Source organism: Hirsutella rhossiliensis (assembly GCF_020360975.1).
Source record: "Hirsutella rhossiliensis strain HR02 chromosome Unknown scaffold00005, whole genome shotgun sequence".
NCBI classification, from domain to species: domain Eukaryota; kingdom Fungi; phylum Ascomycota; class Sordariomycetes; order Hypocreales; family Ophiocordycipitaceae; genus Hirsutella; species Hirsutella rhossiliensis.
This window is the reverse complement of record NW_025408671.1, coordinates 1,533,825-1,550,405: the sequence shown is the minus strand read 5'-3', so window position 1 is coordinate 1,550,405 and position 16,581 is coordinate 1,533,825. Positions and strand designations below refer to the sequence as shown.

At 57.5% G+C, this 16,581-nt stretch overlaps 5 protein-coding genes across 5 annotated transcripts; 3 read left to right on the top strand and 2 right to left on the bottom strand.

The window, feature by feature from the left end:
* Positions 1-5,351: 5,351 nt before the first annotated feature.
* Positions 5,352-6,689, top strand: HRG_05337 (ADP-ribosylglycohydrolase domain-containing protein; the record flags this gene model as incomplete). The annotated part of the gene is made up of 1 exon (XM_044863808.1): positions 5,352-6,689. The coding sequence occupies one exon, from the start codon at positions 5,352-5,354 to the stop codon at positions 6,687-6,689; it is 1,338 nt and encodes a 445-aa protein (XP_044720340.1).
* A 345-nt stretch (positions 6,690-7,034) lies between these two features.
* Positions 7,035-9,480, top strand: HRG_05336 (flavin-binding monooxygenase-like domain-containing protein; the record flags this gene model as incomplete). The annotated part of the gene is made up of 3 exons (XM_044863807.1): positions 7,035-7,059; positions 7,174-7,928; positions 7,999-9,480. The coding sequence occupies 3 exons, from the start codon at positions 7,035-7,037 to the stop codon at positions 9,478-9,480; spliced, it is 2,262 nt and encodes a 753-aa protein (XP_044720339.1).
* A 293-nt stretch (positions 9,481-9,773) lies between these two features.
* On the bottom strand, positions 9,774-10,522 carry HRG_05335 (uncharacterized protein; the record flags this gene model as incomplete). The annotated part of the gene is made up of 3 exons (XM_044863806.1): positions 9,774-9,842; positions 9,907-10,344; positions 10,406-10,522. The coding sequence occupies 3 exons, from the start codon at positions 10,520-10,522 to the stop codon at positions 9,774-9,776; spliced, it is 624 nt and encodes a 207-aa protein (XP_044720338.1).
* A 3,969-nt stretch (positions 10,523-14,491) lies between these two features.
* On the bottom strand, positions 14,492-15,307 carry HRG_05334 (uncharacterized protein; the record flags this gene model as incomplete). The annotated part of the gene is made up of 1 exon (XM_044863805.1): positions 14,492-15,307. One exon carries the CDS (start codon positions 15,305-15,307, stop codon positions 14,492-14,494), a length of 816 nt encoding a protein of 271 aa, XP_044720337.1.
* Positions 15,308-15,738: 431 nt separating this feature from the next.
* Positions 15,739-16,257, top strand: HRG_05333 (uncharacterized protein; the record flags this gene model as incomplete). The annotated part of the gene is made up of 2 exons (XM_044863804.1): positions 15,739-15,853; positions 15,980-16,257. The coding sequence occupies 2 exons, from the start codon at positions 15,739-15,741 to the stop codon at positions 16,255-16,257; spliced, it is 393 nt and encodes a 130-aa protein (XP_044720336.1).
* Between the last annotated feature and the right edge of the window lie 324 nt (positions 16,258-16,581).

Sequence of the window (16,581 nt, the reverse complement as noted above, 5' to 3'; positions counted from 1 at the left end):
ATTTGTCCTTGCTTGGCAAGGCTAGGGAGCCGTCATTCTGGGGAACGTCAGCCCCTCTTGGAAATAGATCTCCCAGAGCTCGCGGATCCGGGGCACGGAGGTGGTAAGTCCGCCGCGGAGTCAAGCATAATCCGTCCAGTTCGCCCGGGGAAAGTCTTAGGTGCAGCACTAGTCCTGCACAATGGCCCTTGAGGCTACAGTAGAAGCGAAGAGCAAGCAAAATCATGATGACCAAGTACAAGTATAGTCAAGATCTCAGTGAGACAGCCTTGTTCCGCTCACGAGATACGATTCTGCGGAGAGCTGCACGCCCGAACGTTGATGTTAAGCTGGTTTCATTCATGGCATCGACTTTGCATATTACATGGAGCGACATTTACTTCCAGGACACGTGGATGGCGTCTTCTATGTATGAATCCTCAGCCCCATCTATATCCACGTATACGAGTCAATATCCTCTCGATCTCACCGAGCTTCAGCCTCTTGCAGACATATGATGGGCCCTCGGCCGAAAAATAGAAGCATCTGAGCCCCATCTGTCCCCGCCCCAGTGTGGAAAACATTCTCGACTGGAGTTCATGGCTGAAGCAATCATTGCTGCCGCCCATGGGAGCTAATATCATACTAAAATCGGCACGTAGTACTCCGAGAGGATCTTGACGTGGCTGACATCCATACAAACTGGAGTAAGACAAGTATCAGAATAAGACGGTTCTTCCAATTCATATGTGTGTAATTTCGAGTATTAATAAGAAAGGTGAGGAGCCGAGGACTTAGGGGCTTGGGGTATTGTTTGTACATAATTACTTTTCTAATAAAGCCTTCTATATCCTCGAAGTAAAACCCCGAAGACGAGTCGGGCTTGATAAGTCCTATAAGTCTAAGGATACTCCTTCCTTTTTTTTAATTCCTTGGCAGACCGAAGCTTGCTTAATTATACCCGTTCCATTTCGTTGATACCTTTCAATACTGTTTCTGGTACTATCAGCACTCACATCTCTCTCTGAGACCTAAACCCGGAATAGACGATGCGCTCTGCGCTGCTATCTCTAGCGCTCCCGCTTGCTTTGGCCCTGCCATAGAACCTGTCAAGCGGCGATAAAGGCCCAATCGCGGACGGGGTGAAGGAAATATGAAACGATGGACGTGGGTCCCAGGAAGAGACGACGGACCGAGCTGGCAACCCAGCTGCAGTCTGGGAAATTGGTGGGCTCCGGAAGGCTGAAGCATCATCAGGGCCACCAGGGGCCCAGCCCTTTGGGAAGCCAGAACGACGGTCACGATAACGACGATGGCGATAGCGAGGACCAGCGGACTCAGATCTCCAGACTTTCCGGAGGCCAGAACAACAATGACCTCTATAATGATAATGGCGATGGCAAGAGCCAGCAGACTCCGAGCCACACCCCCTTTGGCAAGCCAGGTTAATGGCGGCCACCGTAACGACAATGGCGATAGCGAGAGTCAGCAGACTCAGAGCCTTAGCCCTTCGGGAAACAAGAATAATAACGTGGATGGTCAAGGCGCCTAGAGTACTGGAGGATCCTTAGGTCTTGGCGAGCTCCCGATCTACAGGGACAGCTCACATGTCGACCACGAGAAATACAAGCAACAGTACGTCAATGGCACAAATACGTGCGCCAGAAGCACCATGATACGCCTAATGTGGCCTGGGACGAGGACTTGGCCGAGGATGCTCAAAAGCAACCGACCCACTGCGTGTACGACCACGGGCACGTCGTTTCCGATTCATAGCCAGAAAGCTGGGATGAGAACAAAGTCGCCCGCTCTTGGAAAGATGGGCATGCCGCCAAGTGGCAGAAGAAGGCAATGTATGATGTCCTTGATATGGTTAAGGTCAGCATGCGAATCTGGTGGGAGTGGGAGCGGCTTCCTTTGGACTGGAAAACCTTTGTGGTTGACGAGGGGCACACAGAAGAAGCTTGGAAGAAGCTGTAAAAGAAATATGGGGAAAACAGTCCCGGCTCGAGTCGAACATTTCTCACAGATCATCTGGAAGGATACCAGCTGCATCGGCTGCGCCATGTCGATGTGTGAGTCCTTTTATGGTGGCCTGTGGGAGAGCGGTCGCGTCGCACAAAATGCATAGACAACCCTCCTATCGAAAAAGCAGGGGAGACCGAACTGGATCCTTTTAAGAAAACCCTTCTTCCACCGTGGGATTTGGCCGCGTGGAGAGAGTTGGACGATGCTGTCGCCTAAGTAGCAACGACAAGAGGGCGAGAGCAGGGAGGAGGCAGTATGGTCCAGGTGGCATCCTTAGGAACTCGGTCGGATAGGGAGACGAATTTACTTTCTCTGCGCTCAAACTCAGCTGCTCGCCTTTTCAGCCTACTCGGGGGGTTGACTAGCAGGGGTCCGCAAGGCCCCCCCCTCTCCTACGGAGAGGGGGTCACAAAACTTGTTTCTTTGACGGTCGTGTTTCCCTCTATCGCAACTTCAATCTACCGCCACGCCGTCAATTGGGCTTCTTAGGATTGAAACAAAGATACAGTGTCTATTAGGTACTATAGAATTTAGGTGTCAAGTCTCGTGAGAATTGGTTCAGTCGTTGGTGTTACTAGTAAATTACAAATCTAATGCTCTAGGCCTGACGCACGCGCGTCTTTGGTACAGCAATTCGTCTACCATATATAACAACCTCCGGCTCATCCTCTTCTTCATTATCCTCGTCGCTGTATACACCCACGATAACGCGTTCCTCCTTGAGCTCGGCCTGGATCGCCGCCTCGTCTTCTTCGTTCAATTGCACCGGCTGCCGTGGCGGAAGCTGCTCGAGTGGAAGCTGCGATAGTGGTGGTCTCGCAATACGCGGGCGTTGGCGCTGTGTTGTTATGATCTGAATGTCATCCTCATCATCGTCGCTATTAGGCGCGAGATCCGGCTCTGAAGAAAGCAGCATAGATATATAGTCATGATCGATATCAGAGTCTTCGTCGGCCACGTTGGCAGCAGCTTGTGCCCGCGCCTCCTCCTGAGCTTGTGACCAGGCCACGATATCAGGAAGAGCTGTGAGATCGCCTTTAGGTGTGTTGCCCATAGGAAATACCGGTAGCCCTCCGTAGCCGTAGTCCAGCGCTCTTGAAGAGCCTCGCGAGCGACAGCTTCTTCCGGGGTCACGAGTTGTTGAATGTATGTCCTGTACTTGGCCTCTTCTACTGCTTTCGCCGCCACGGCGGCTCCACCGCGTAGACGAGGCTGTGACGCTGTTTGTGCGGCATCCATAGCACGGAGATGTCGAAATTGAGTCTCGCTATCCTTAAGAGCACGCTTGGCACTAGCCTCTTGGTCTTCTTGCTGCCGGGCGGCCGCTTTCTCGTAGTTGCTGTATCGTAAAGGCGCCATCGTCAACGCCTCGGATTCGGCGTAGGGTCTTGGTTCTGCGCCTCTCGCTGGATACGGTCTTGCTGATGCTGTATAAACTGTGTATGAGCCGATTGTGTTAAAATCGCAAGATCAAGACAGGCTGACGCGTTATTAACGATCTCTCGTCGGGCTGCTTAGGATACCGAGTTTTTCCGACTGGCTTCAAGATCACTTTACCTTACGTGGTGTCACCAAATTCCTCGCTAAAAGCTGTGGGAAAATAGGCTCCTGTCGGTCTTTAGAGGCAGCTCGTAATGGACCTAGCACCACTTCAGGATCAGGAGGCCATAGCCCGGACTGTTCAAAGCCCACAAAGATATAACAAGCCTTAAACGCGGCGCTGAATAGCTCATTCCATTGGCAGAGAAAGTCGAATCTCGAGATGCGTGTGCCGCCACCGATAACGAACTTCTTTAAGGCTCCTTGTTGTGCACGTTTGAGATGTTGATAGACGCCAACGTCAAGAGGTTGTAGGAGGTGGCTTGTATGCGATGGTAGCTTGAACGGTACGATCTCGAACATCTCGCAATACCAGATAAATTCAGGGTCCTCGTGTGCAGCAAATCCATCCATAACGAGCAGCCGGAAGACCGTCTTCGTCTTCTGAGTGTAGAATGTACGCCGTTCCCCATTGCTCTTATCCCAGCCTTCCCGTGTGATTGTAGCCGGGTAGCCGAACCAGTTCTCGATAGTATGGTTTTAAAGGAGCTACTCCTAGCAAAGGAGTAGCGGTTGAAGTGCTGAAGCCACTGGAACGCCCGCTGGCTATTGTTATATCCTGTTGTTGTATATGTAACGACAACGTCGTCGCTAATTGTAGCCATCGTGTATTCTTCAAGGAGGACTTTGCACTAAGGATAAGGAAAGAAGGAATGGCTTTCCGGCGGCACTGGTGGCATCCACTGATGTTAACGACTCCTTATTCCCAGGCTGGAAGAAGACGGGCCTTCTGCTCCTCTTCATCCGTAATGACACTAGCTTTAGGAGCCCTTCATCCACCCAAGCTGAAGAGGGTTTCGTCGAAATTCCATAGATTTTCTGGCGTTATTCTGAGCTCCTTGATAACGGCCTGATATTCGTGGAACCAAGCCTCAAGCTCGTCAACCTCAAGCTCGGCGCCGGCGCGAGTGATCTCCTGGATCCTAGCCTCCTGATGGCAAGCTCTGGATGCCGCCGTTTAAAGCGAGTAAGCCACGATCTCGACACCTGAGAAGTTAAGCCCTGACGGCGATGATGGCGGATAAAGTTGGCCTTATTGATGAGGCATGCCTCCGTGAGTGCGAAAGTGCCGCCTTCGACGAGTCTTGCGTATGAGAGTAGACTCTTCTCTTCAGCATCGGTAAGAGCAGTAGGGGCGCCTCCCTTTCCCCCGCTTGGAAGAGCCAGATTGGCGCGAAGAAGCCTGATATACTTCTTTACGAGGCCTTCATTGGTCTTGTGTATCACTGCGAGCTCGTTGATTGTCAAGACGCGCGGAGGCGCGGGATTTGCGCGTGTTGTACGCGTTAGCGAGTCGCCGTCAAGATATTCTCGCGCCGCATTCGCCGCACGCAAGCTCTGATCAGGCTGAAAATTTGGCATCATGGAAATGAAGTATGGTTAACGATATTGCGAAAGTTTTGAGACTTGATAGCATCAATTGACGGCGTGGCGGTAGATTGAAGTTGCGATAGAGGGAAACACGACCGTCAAAGAAACAAGTTTTGTGACCCCCTCTCCGTAGGAGAGGGGGGGGCCTTGCGGACCCCTGCTAGTCAACCCCCCGAGTATTTTCGAATCCTATTATGTAAGTCGGACATGAAAGAAATAATAAAAGACATGTCGAACCCCTGCCGTTTGATGCGAGTTCCACATCTAACGTTGGTTAGTAATTGCCCTCATGCACGATTCACCTCAACCACCGCAGCTTTCATCGTGAGACCAGATAATCAACAGCCAAAGCACCCTTGGCACTTGCAGTGAGCATGGCTCGTCTGCAGCTTGCCCCGGACGAGGCCACGGCACTCGCCCTGCAAGCCGTCCATGACCGCCTCATCGGCTGCCTCTTCGGGTCAGCGCTCGGCGACGCCATCGGCCTCTACACCGAGTTCCTGACGGCAGACATGGCCGCCAGCTCCTATCCGTCGCGCTTCTTCACGCTTCTGCCCAGGTCCCGGGCCACCGAATTCCGGACCGACGCACACCGCGATCCGCACCAGCCCGGCGAGTGGACCGACGACACGGACCACGCCCTGCTGATACTGCTTTCCTTTCTTCACACAGACGGCGCCGACTGCAACCCGCAAGATTTTGCCTCGCGACTGCATATCTGGGTACGCCAGGGGCTGCGGGCGCTCGACACGCTGCCCATGGGCCTCGGAAGGACCGTGGGGTCCATTGTGCGCAACAAGACGTACCTGGACGATCCAGAAGGCACGGCGAGGCAGCATTGGGTCAACTGCGGATTCAATGCGGCGCCCAACGGCAGCCTCATGCGGACGCACCCGCTCGGTCTTGTGAGCTTGGACAAGACGCTCGACGAGACCTTTCAGTTGGCTGCCGATTTCTCCGTGCTCACACACGTCGATCCGCGCTGCGTCGTCTCGTGCGCCATCGGGACTGCCCTGGTTCGAGGGCTACTGCGGCACGAGGTCAAGGCCGAGGAGCACATAGACCAAGTCGTCGACCAGGCCATTGCCTGGTACTCTGCCTATCGGGAGAGACAGATGTCACAGAACGCGAATCGCAAAGACGAGCCGGAGCTGGACGTCGATGAGCTCAGACGGCACGCAAAGGTAGAGGATCTGGCGCATCTCAAACTGGACGAGATGGGCAAGATTGGCTACGTGTACAAGACGCTCGGTTCGGGAATTCACCTACTACGCATGGCGATGCGCAAGGCCTCTGCCGCAAGCAGCTCTCTGACCTGGCAAGTCAGCATCTTTGAGCCGCTGATTGTCGACCTCATTATGCGAGGCGGCGACGCCGACACCAACGCCTGCTTCGCGGGGGCTCTGGTCGGCGCCTTGGTCGGATTCAAGGCCCTGCCCTCCCACTGGCGGGACGGGCTCAAGCACGGGGCCTGGCTCATGGACAAGGCCGAGGGGCTGAGCAGGCTGCTGGGCGTGGCCGACGGGCGATATAGCGGGAGCGAGGACCCGGACACGGCGCCGGACGGTGGACGGGGGTTCCTGACGGACCGGCAGATGGAGGAGAAGGTGATGTTGCTGCAGATCCGAATGACGCAGGAAGGGCAGAGGAGAAGGGAAAGGGAGGCGAGGGGAAAGAGCAAGGGGAGGGGATGGTTTGGCAGCTGGAGATAGCTGAGAGGAGAAAGTTGGCGATGGGGTCAGAGAATGCCGATTACGTAACGGCTCGCCGTGAATGGCTGATTACGAAACTTGGCTGCGTCTTCTTCTGGACTCCCAAACAGCGCATCACCGACGTCCGTCCGTCTCACGCCGAGGATCGGGCAAACGGCTGCTACGGCCATCCATAACTACGGGGCACGAACAGCGGCCTCTATAAAGACAGGCACCTCGTCAGCCTTCCTCTCCGACTGTTCCTCAAGCCTCCACCACAACCACGTCTCGTCGACCTGTCGCGTCCTCCCCACGGACTCACCCACAAGGAGATCAATCACCAGCGGACATCCTGAACCGCCCGTCATGCCCAAGACGGCGTGCGTCGTCGGTGAGTGGCCACCGCCAAAGTCGACGTCGACGGTATCCATCGCCAGCGACTGAACCGCCCGCTCCACCACGGCGCAAACTATTACAATGTATTCACGCCCGCCCTCCTCCGCAGGCGCCGGCCCCTCTGGCCTCGTTGCGGCAAAGACCCTACTGCTGCACCCCAAGGGCCTCTTCAGCACCGTCTGCATCGTCGACGTCCAGGGCGCCGTCGGCGGGCTGTGGCCGTCCTCGCCCACCGACTCGCTCGCCCGCCAAGTCCATCCGCTCATGCTCGCCAACCAGAGCCGCCACACGATGCATTTTGCCGACCTGGCTTGGGACTCTGACGCCGATGTCGTCCCGCGCGCCTGGCAGGTCGGCCGCTACCTGCGACGCTACCTCGACCGCTACCTCGATCCCTGCCCCGGCTTCCGCCTGCGCCTCCGCACCCGCGTCGTCTGCGCCGAGCCCTGCAGCGGCGGCGGAGGAGGAGGAGAGGGTGGCTGGAACCTGGTCCTTGAGACTGACGACGGCAGCCGAGAGACGGCGCACTTTGACTGCCTTGTCGTCGCCTCGGGTTACTTTGGAAAGCCCGTCATCCCCGCCCACGCCCTGCCCGAACCCCTCACCGTCCCCGTCGTCCACAGCAGCCAGTACCGCGATCTCAAGAGCCTGCTGGGCACGACGCCTCCCCCTGCCAATGGCCGCATCCTCGTCGTCGGTGGTCAGATGTCGGGCGTCGAGATTGCCGGCACCATCGCCTCGCACTTATCTGCCGCCGCCAACGCGCCCGACGGCCAGTGTGCCCTTCCCGGCGCCGACGGCCTGACTGTCCACCACCTCATCCAGCGGCCCATCTGGGTTATGCCCACCTTTACCACGCCCGAGGTGATATTTTTCCTCCCTCTGTGCCATCTTCGCCATCATGATGTTCTCTGACAGTACGAGCATGGTGTAGCCCAAGGCCAAGGCTCCGGCCTTTTTGCCGCTCGACTTTGCTTCATACAACGCAAACAACCGCTCCGTGCCGCTGGAAAATACGCAGGGCCACATCAGCAAAGACGCCGCCCGTTCCGTCCACGCCATCTTCGAGCACACCCTCGGCACCGACCAGGCCGTCTTCTCCCCGCTTTTGCGCTTCGACGACAACGCCAAGGCCGAGCCCCCCTACTTGGCCGTCAGCGACTGGTACTGCGACTTTGCCCGGTCCGGGCGCATCGTCCTGTCCAAGGGCAAGCTCGACACCCTCCGCGGCACCACGGCTGTCGTCACCTCGCCCGACGGGATCGACGAGGTCAGCAATGTCGTGGCCGTCATCCTCGCCACGGGCTTCGACCCGTCCGCTAGCCTGAGCTTCCTCCCCCGTGACGCGCTAGACAAGCTGCACTACTCGCCGCAGCACCGTGCCCAGCCCTTGGCCCTGGCCTTTCACGGCACGCACCACCCCGACGTGCCCGGGCTGGGCTTCGTCGGCTTCTACCGCTCCCCCTACTGGGGCGTCATCCAGATGCAGGCCAGGTTCCTCGCCGAGCTGTGGTCGCACCCGGGGACGGCGTTGGCAGAGCCACTGCGGCGCAAGCTCGCGGCTGACGACTCGGTGCAGCGCACGCTGGCCCTGCGCAACGATCCCCGGCTCTCCCAGTTCCCCATGGGCGACTACGCCTGGCTGATGCAAGAGTTCTCCGAGGCTCTATCCCTGGAGCGCACGTCCATCTCGCCCAGCGGTCTCCCGATGCTCTCCTACAACCGCCAGCCCCTCGACATGCTGACGCCTTCAGCCTACGTCTCGCCCGCCTCCAACGGCGACTCCGACTCCAAAGACGAGGCGGCAAAGTCGAGGCAAGACACACATAATGTGTGCACCCAGGGCCTCACGACACCGCGGTTCGTCGCCCGAGCTGTCTTCCGCAGCCTGTTGGGAACCTGGAAGCTGGAGCGCGACCTGATCAGCAGGCTGCCGTCGCACCCCAGCGGGCACTTTAGCGGCACAGCCCAGTTCCTCCTGCGTGACAAGACGCCGGACGGGCTTCGGTGCGCTGGGGGGGCTAATGATGATGGCAACGATGGCGGCGAGGGAGACGATGGCGGCATGGAGTACCTCTACATCGAAGACGGAGACTTCAAAACGGACGCGGGCTTTGGCTTTCGGGCCACTCGGCGCTACGTGTGGCGCTACGACGAGCGGCACGACGTGCTGAGCGTGTGGTTCGCCAAGACCGACGACCCCCGGCGAGCCGACTACCTGTTCCATGAGGTCGAGTTCCAGCAGCCCCAGGGCGGCGGGTGGAGCGCCAAGGCGGGCCACCTGTGCATCGACGACTACTACGACGTCAACTACAACTTTGCCTTTGAAGCCGTCAACCTCGCCGAGTGGAGCATAGAGTACACGGTCAAGGGGCCCAAGAAGGACTACACGATCCGGGGGGGTTATAGGCGGTAGGTAGATGGCGGGTTGAAGGGGTGCTGAATAAGGGGGACAACAATGCGGTACACAGAATCGTGGTCTCGTTGGCATTGATGATCATGGGAAATATCTCCCTAGCATCGCTCCGTGAGTTTGGTTGATATGTTGCTCGTCTGTCTACCCTTGTCGCTCAAACCCCATCTGTTAATGCGCAGTACCATGATTCATCAACTTGTCAGTCAAGTCGCAATATCAACTCAATGATGTTTTCCGTGCCCGGCTGTCGAAAGGTGTTCGCTGGGCCGCAACTTTCCTGTCAGGTGCGTGCGTTAACCCTCGTCGGCATATTTGCCGAGGACAATGTCGAGGTAAAAGGCGTCGCTGAGTGGGAACGTGACCTAACCAAATCAAATGGTGAGCAGGACCTTCTTGGAGCAGATGGAGAAGGAGGTATGTACTCACGAGTTTCTCCAGCAGCTTCTGCTTCTGCTCGCGAAGCAGCTCGTCGGCCAGCGCGTCCATGCTGCCACCGGCGTCGCGCAAACGGTCTATCAAGGTGCTACTGGCAGAGACGGAAGACGAGGGGGGCTGGGCCTGCTGTAGCTGCTGCTGCTTGGCGGCATAGCGTTCGACGGCCAGGGCCTGCTGGCAGGCGGCGGAGGGCGGAGGGCGCCTCTGGTCGACTTTTGCCTCGAGGCACGTCAGCTCGATGGTCAGGTTTGCGACGCGGCCCTTGAGGTAGGCAACGGCCGAGTGCAGGCATTTGACGTCGTCGCGCAGGGCGGTGCTGCGGTCGACGTCCTCGGCGTGGTACTGCTGGAGCTCGTGGATCTGGCTCTGGAGCTTGACGAGCTGGAAGGAGTGGGAGCGCTGGAGTTTTTGCTCCTTGGTGCAGATGGCCTGTTTTGCGGTGATGATTGAGCAGAGGTCGGCCAGCAAGAGGGATATGGAGCGAGCTCACCTGAACTGTTTTGACGAGCTGTTCCAAGCCGCCCTGGCTCTGGAGAGCTTCGCGGGCCGCCTCGGCGAAGGGAGAAGGCGTGCCCGCGGCGTTGGCTTCGGAGCTCTCTGACGCCATCGAAGCTGCTGCTGGGGGGATGGGTTGTCAGACGGGGGAGAGGCTGTTGAATAAGCAGACTGAAGAGAAGAAGAGGCGGGATGTTTTGGGCTTTGGACGAAGAGGAGGAGAGATGGCGGGAAGTGCGAGGGCAGGTACCTGCACGGAACTGCTTGGTGCCCTATAGGTGACGCAGGCTTCCCCCAAAGCGCCGCAGCCGTCGACCGACTGTCCATTTGCACCTTTTTCACCGGCGCATCACTGCCAACGCCTACAGCTGGCATGACGCGGAGTCTTTCACTGGTACTTGGTCATTGCGTTTGCTCCGACTACAGAAAACACACTCACGCACTTCCAGACGGCTTATTGAAAAACACCATTCACGATGCATCCCGCGATCGTCGTCCATCAGAGACATGGTATCCCTTGCAGTCAGGCTGCACCACGGCCCGGGCTTCAACCGTTGTCGGCCCCGTCTCGAAGCTCTGTCTCCCGACATCAGGCACACGTCCAGCATCTCCGACTTGTTCAGTTGGCTCCTGCTGATGAGGTGGTCCAAGGGACACGACGTCGATGTCCGCAGCACGGGCCAGCCGAACGACCCTTTCGGTCTTCTTGACGACGCCTTGGAGGTGCGGCGCAAGTGCCACGAGCCAGGCTCTCTTGGAAGTCCACTTGATCGACTGGAAGCGGCGTGATCAGGTCTGTCCAGACAGACTGGCTCTTGGGGATCTCGAGACGAACCGTGGATAGCTCTGGGCCAACTATGCGCCACAGTGCCGTCGTCGGCCAGCGTCAGCCCGCTGAGCAGCATGCACCTCGCCGACGCAGGATCTCGAGTTTGGGCTCTATAACTCCAGAGTCGTCCAAGTCTTTCTCACCTCAGCGGACCTCAAACCACGGGCGTACACTTCACGAGTATTGGATGGAGGACAGCCGAGGTCAAGGCAGTGTTGAGTTGATCGAATACGGCTCCTACAGAATGCCGCATCTGTGGTACCGGTATGGGATAGACGAAATGAACCAGGGGGCATGTCCCTCTGGCTCAATATGCGGCAAGAGTCTTGAAAGTGACGCAAAGGAAGCCTGGCGGCAGGATGCTGTTGACGCGTTGGTGGATGGTTTCACAGTTGTCTTTGTACTGTCGGCTGGTCAGTGTGAGCGGCAAACGCGAAAGGTCCTGAGAAAAGACAAGTTTGCAACAGACCAAGATATCCCTGACGCTTTCGGAACCCCGTGGCGCTTTGGGAGAGGGCTGCAACCTCAGCAACGCGGCCCAGAGCCTAGGGACTTGGATTTCGTGGGCATCGGCTTCCAGAATCTGGCCGGAAGCTGTCTTTCGCACCACACTCAACTGCGAAGGCTCTGCATTAGGCGCACCCGTGCACGAGACGAGCCATTTGCTGAAACGCAGGGATAACTACCCCTCGCCAAAGGAATCGGTTCGCCGGGGTCATATGCCGGATCTTGGTCTCCAGTGACCAGAGGGGCCTTTGATGGCCCTGGACATGCTTCATGGTATATCCCGTCTCTCCTGGTGGGCGGTCGTGAACTTGCACTGCCTCGGGATTTGTCCCTTCTCGAGCGTGGCCTCGAAACAGTTGAAATATTTGTCTGTTTCAGACTCATAAAAGTCGCGCAGATGCTTTTCTCATGATTGCTTCAGGGGCTTGGAACAGGCATCGTACTTGTGGTCGTAGCCGTCCTTGACGATGCCACTGTACTTGTCCGGAGCGGCATGGAGCTGTTCCTGCAAGGCGGAAAGAAGATTCTGATGTTTTCAATTGGACGGAATCTTGTCCTTGTCAGCCTCGACGGCTTTCACATCGTCGTACATGTATGACTGGTTGCAAGGTACGATTGGTGGTGGTGGCTCGAATAGCTCTGCGTTTCATGTCTTCTGACCCCAGGCTACCTACAGCCTTACGTGAGGGCGGCTTGGAGGCCATGCGGTCAATTATTTACAAATGAATCGATGCTTCCGTTGTGGCTTTCAAGGGAACGAAGGCGAAAGGGGGCCGTACCGTCACTCTGATGGACAAGCCTCTCAACCCTGAGCACAAACACTGGGGGACGGATTTCGATGGCGTCGCCTATTTGAAGGACAATCTCAGGACTACCGTGAGCGATTTGCGCAGTCGTGGATGAGTCGCTGGGTGGTGCCCATAAAGAGAATATCAATGTGCTCAGGGCAGAATGGGAGGAGATGGCGTGGAATTGTCGATGGAGAAGATGGCGATACATGTGAACGGTACATGTAAACGGCTACGCATTGCTAGCCATGCATAGTTGGAAGTAATCCAGGTAGTCGAAGGGGTCTATTCGCGTTAGATGAACAAATCCTTTCCGCTTCGGCTGTTAAGAGATGATGGATCAGTTCCCGCAATGGATGCTGCTAACGTACTGGGCTGCCGTGCTAATTATTGGGGTCGGAGCCTGACATCGGGAGGGCCGGTTCCATGAGGGAAATGTAAAGAACCAAATATTCGATCATTCGAATGTATGCTTGGGTGTGGAAAGGGGTCCTGATGAACTACTGCCTGTCTCCCCAGTGGAAGGGGCGAGAGCATGGGGGTAGTTATTCTTCTCTCAACCACACACACGACTTCAGCTTTCCTCCCACTCCGGAATTGTACTGTGCAGCGCGCCACAAGCACTCTGCTCACGAAGCGTGATCCCGATGTATTGAACTTGCGTATCGTCGAGTCGTCCTCTTCAATCCGCCAATTGCGTTGAACCTCGGAGTTGCCCGTCAAAGACACCTGCCACTCCAATCCCCTTCTTTCTTTCTTCCATCTTGCCTTTGTCATGGCTCATGGAAGTGACCATGGGTATTTCCAGGAAGAATGACATCACCGCCAATGAGTTTTCTCGAATGAAACCCCGAAGTCGGCGGCAAGGCCCGCACCCGGTCCATGGTAGGACGCTGTCAGAGCAGAGAAAGGACTTGCTGTTCGCGTGAATAACACCTCTACTGGGGGTGCCCCTATTTTGCCTGGTGTAGCGGTATTCTACCAGCTTGACAGACACTTACGTGGTGCGTTTCCGTCATTGGGTAGCAGCCTCCGCGGCCTATACAGCCTGGCATTATCGAGACACGCGACACGCTTTACCAGGTTCGATCTGGTGATACTTGCCGGGGCATCGTCGATGAACACGGCAGTCTGAGCGGTCGTGAGTTATCTGTGGCACCTATATATGCAGTATGTGGAAGGCCACTCTAGCCATTAATGACAGCTATAAGTGGAACCCTGCCGTTCATCAGGTTGAGTTCGATCTCCTTTATTAGATACGGACTCTTATGCTCATAGTACTGACATGCTTATGAAACAGGCTGCTACTACTACTGCGTTAGTGTCCCCGGGGCGTTCGTCATCAGGTTTCGGTACCATACGGATTGCACTGGCAGTGTGCCCGAGGAGATCACGGTCGAGAACAACAGCAATGGCGTGTGTATCGACACCAACTGTGTTTGGGTCCATCGATACGTCTGCGGTAGGCACATGCCCAGGCCGGCAGATACAACGGAGCTACTGGGGGAAGCCGTCTTAGGGTCTTGGGGGTTCAGGGCTTTAAGGCCTGTTGCAAGATAGGAAAGTAATAGCACCCTCTCGTTTACCTGGCCAAAGGACAGATATGATGCACACAAGTCTCCCTCTTTATAGGCACAAGATATGTATTGAACTGCGCCAGATTGGTATAGGGATAGCCCTAGAACTGAAGCATTGGCGATGTAATATCGGTTGCCGTAACATAAACATCGAATGGCAGGCTTGTCAAGGACCGCTTCCATGCTCAACAGGCGCAGCCCAGCCGCATCTTACACTGCAAAAGCGTGGGTCCTACGGACGTAGTATTATCCCAGATCAAAGAAGTGGCCATTTGCTACTACCGTCATCATTCTGTCCTCGAGGAAAGTCTGACCCGGAAACCGCTGCCTCGCTCCCTGTCTGCAGCATCTGACGCCAAGACTCGGCGCGCAGGCCTGTGTTAGCCCCGTGTCTCAGGGCAAGACATCAGCTCCTCTCGGGTGCGTAGGTAGAGGCTCGGGGTTGCACCAGCAAAGCCCACGATGGCTTGTTCCACCTTGTGCAGGGCAACACGGGTGCGCCCATAGGCGTTGTCGAGCTCGTCCACGTTGCTGGGGATCAGCTGCACGGCTCGGTCCAGCCTCTCGCGATACTGGGAGAGGCGCTCGGCGTTGGAGGCGCCGCCGTGCTCGACGGCGGCGAGGAGCGCAGCTATCCCGGGGGCGATTTCAAGGGGCGTCGTGCGAAACAGCGGCCCCCAGGCCTCGTAGGGCGCCACGTCGAGCGCCTCGAAAGCCGCCTCGGGCGAGCCGCCGTGGGCCTCGAGGATGGCGGCCGGATCGAACCACGGCGCGACGACGACCAGGGCGCGCAGCTCGGCGCAGCGGCTGCCCATGGTCTCGAGCGAGTGCCAGAGCCGCGGCCAGTCGCGCGGGCCGAGCACCACGTGCCGGATCCGGCGCAGGAGGTCGCAGCCGTTGGCCGCCTGCTGCATCACGCCGCGGTCGGCCTTTGCGTCGCGGAAGAAGAAGAGGTGGCGGGCAAAGTCGACGTAGCCCAGGCCGTTGATGAGCTCGTGCGTCGCCTGCATGACGCCTCGCGCCTCGCGGCATGCCTGGCCGACGGACCGATGCAGCTTGCCGACGAGCCCGAGGCCGCCGCCGTTGACGCGCTTGAGCCGGCTGAAGGACCAGCTCTGCGCCAGGGCGTAGCGCCAGACGAGCTGGCGGACCTCGGCCGGGAACTGAGCAAAGGCCGAGAAGCCGCCGTCGTCCATCTCTTCCTTGGTCTCGTTTGCTGGCTCGAGACGACGCGCGAGAGGGGCCGACGGACGCGGGAGTCGGCAAGCTGGTGAGAATCAGGCTCAGGATGATGACCACCTTCTCCTCGTTGAATCGGCATGCATACGTTCCATCGTCTCTTGGCTCCTTGCCCAGCTATAATCTCCATTGGCCAGCGTCCTCCCGCCTATCCTTGATCCTCCTGCATGATCACCTGTCCGTCAGCACTCGACTGCAACTCTAGTCAGCAAACCACCACACCTGTAAGCATCGATACCGATCCAAGCCGAGGTGAGCATCTATATATAGGCGGGAGCAGCAGTATAAAACGCCGGGCCGCTCGCCCGGTGTCGTGCCCCCCATTCACCGCAGTCCACATCGCCAACCCAGCCTTTACCAGCCCTTGATCCGCTGCAACAAGCCAAACATGCTTTCCCTCCGCCATCTCTTCCTTGCCATCGCCGTCCTCGGGGCGGCGCCCATGGGCCTGGCCGCGCCCTCGCCCGCCGAGGACTCGCTGGCTCACCATGCGGAACGCGATTGTATGTCCACACTCTGAAGCCCCCTCCCATCCTCCCTCTTCGTGGGCCAAACGTGGCCAGTGCCAATGGCGCCTGGACAAAAACATGAGAAGCCCGAGAGAAATTGACGCCGGCTTCTCATCGCAGTGGACGTCGACGCCGCCCAGTTTGAGCAGCGCGATGTGGCCGAGGAAGCGGAAGCGGAGGAGGAGGAGGATGCCGAGGATGTTCTCGACGTGCTCTCGGGCCGTGCCCCGGCCGCCGGCTGCTACACCACCAGCCAGAGGGGCAAGAACTGCCACTCGGCTCAGTGCCCCGGCAGGACGCAGTGCAAGCTCAACAATCGCGGCAGGTGTGTCTGGGCCAAGCCCAAGAGGCAGAGGCCCTTTGGCTGCAGCCAATGCCGGTGTGCCAAGTTCACCTAGGGGCTCGCCCAAGGTCTGTTCCCGAGTGGTTGGCCATCCGGAAGCTTGTGCATAGTGCTCGGGGGGCAGAGTACTATAGTTCAGTCAGGTGTCAGGTTCATAGTATGAGCTAAACGAGCAAGCCTTCTCAGTGTTGCCTGGGGGTTATCGTCGGTGACACCAAGATGCAAATGTGCTTACGGTACCCTTGCGTTACAGCTGCGCACCTGCACTCATCAAGCCCTGCTACGGTGCATTTGAGGCCAAGCAAAGATGGCTCTATTCGCCTATCGCTTGAGAGGTCCGAAGCTGCAACCGCGATCCGGACAGCTACCTGGGAGACCG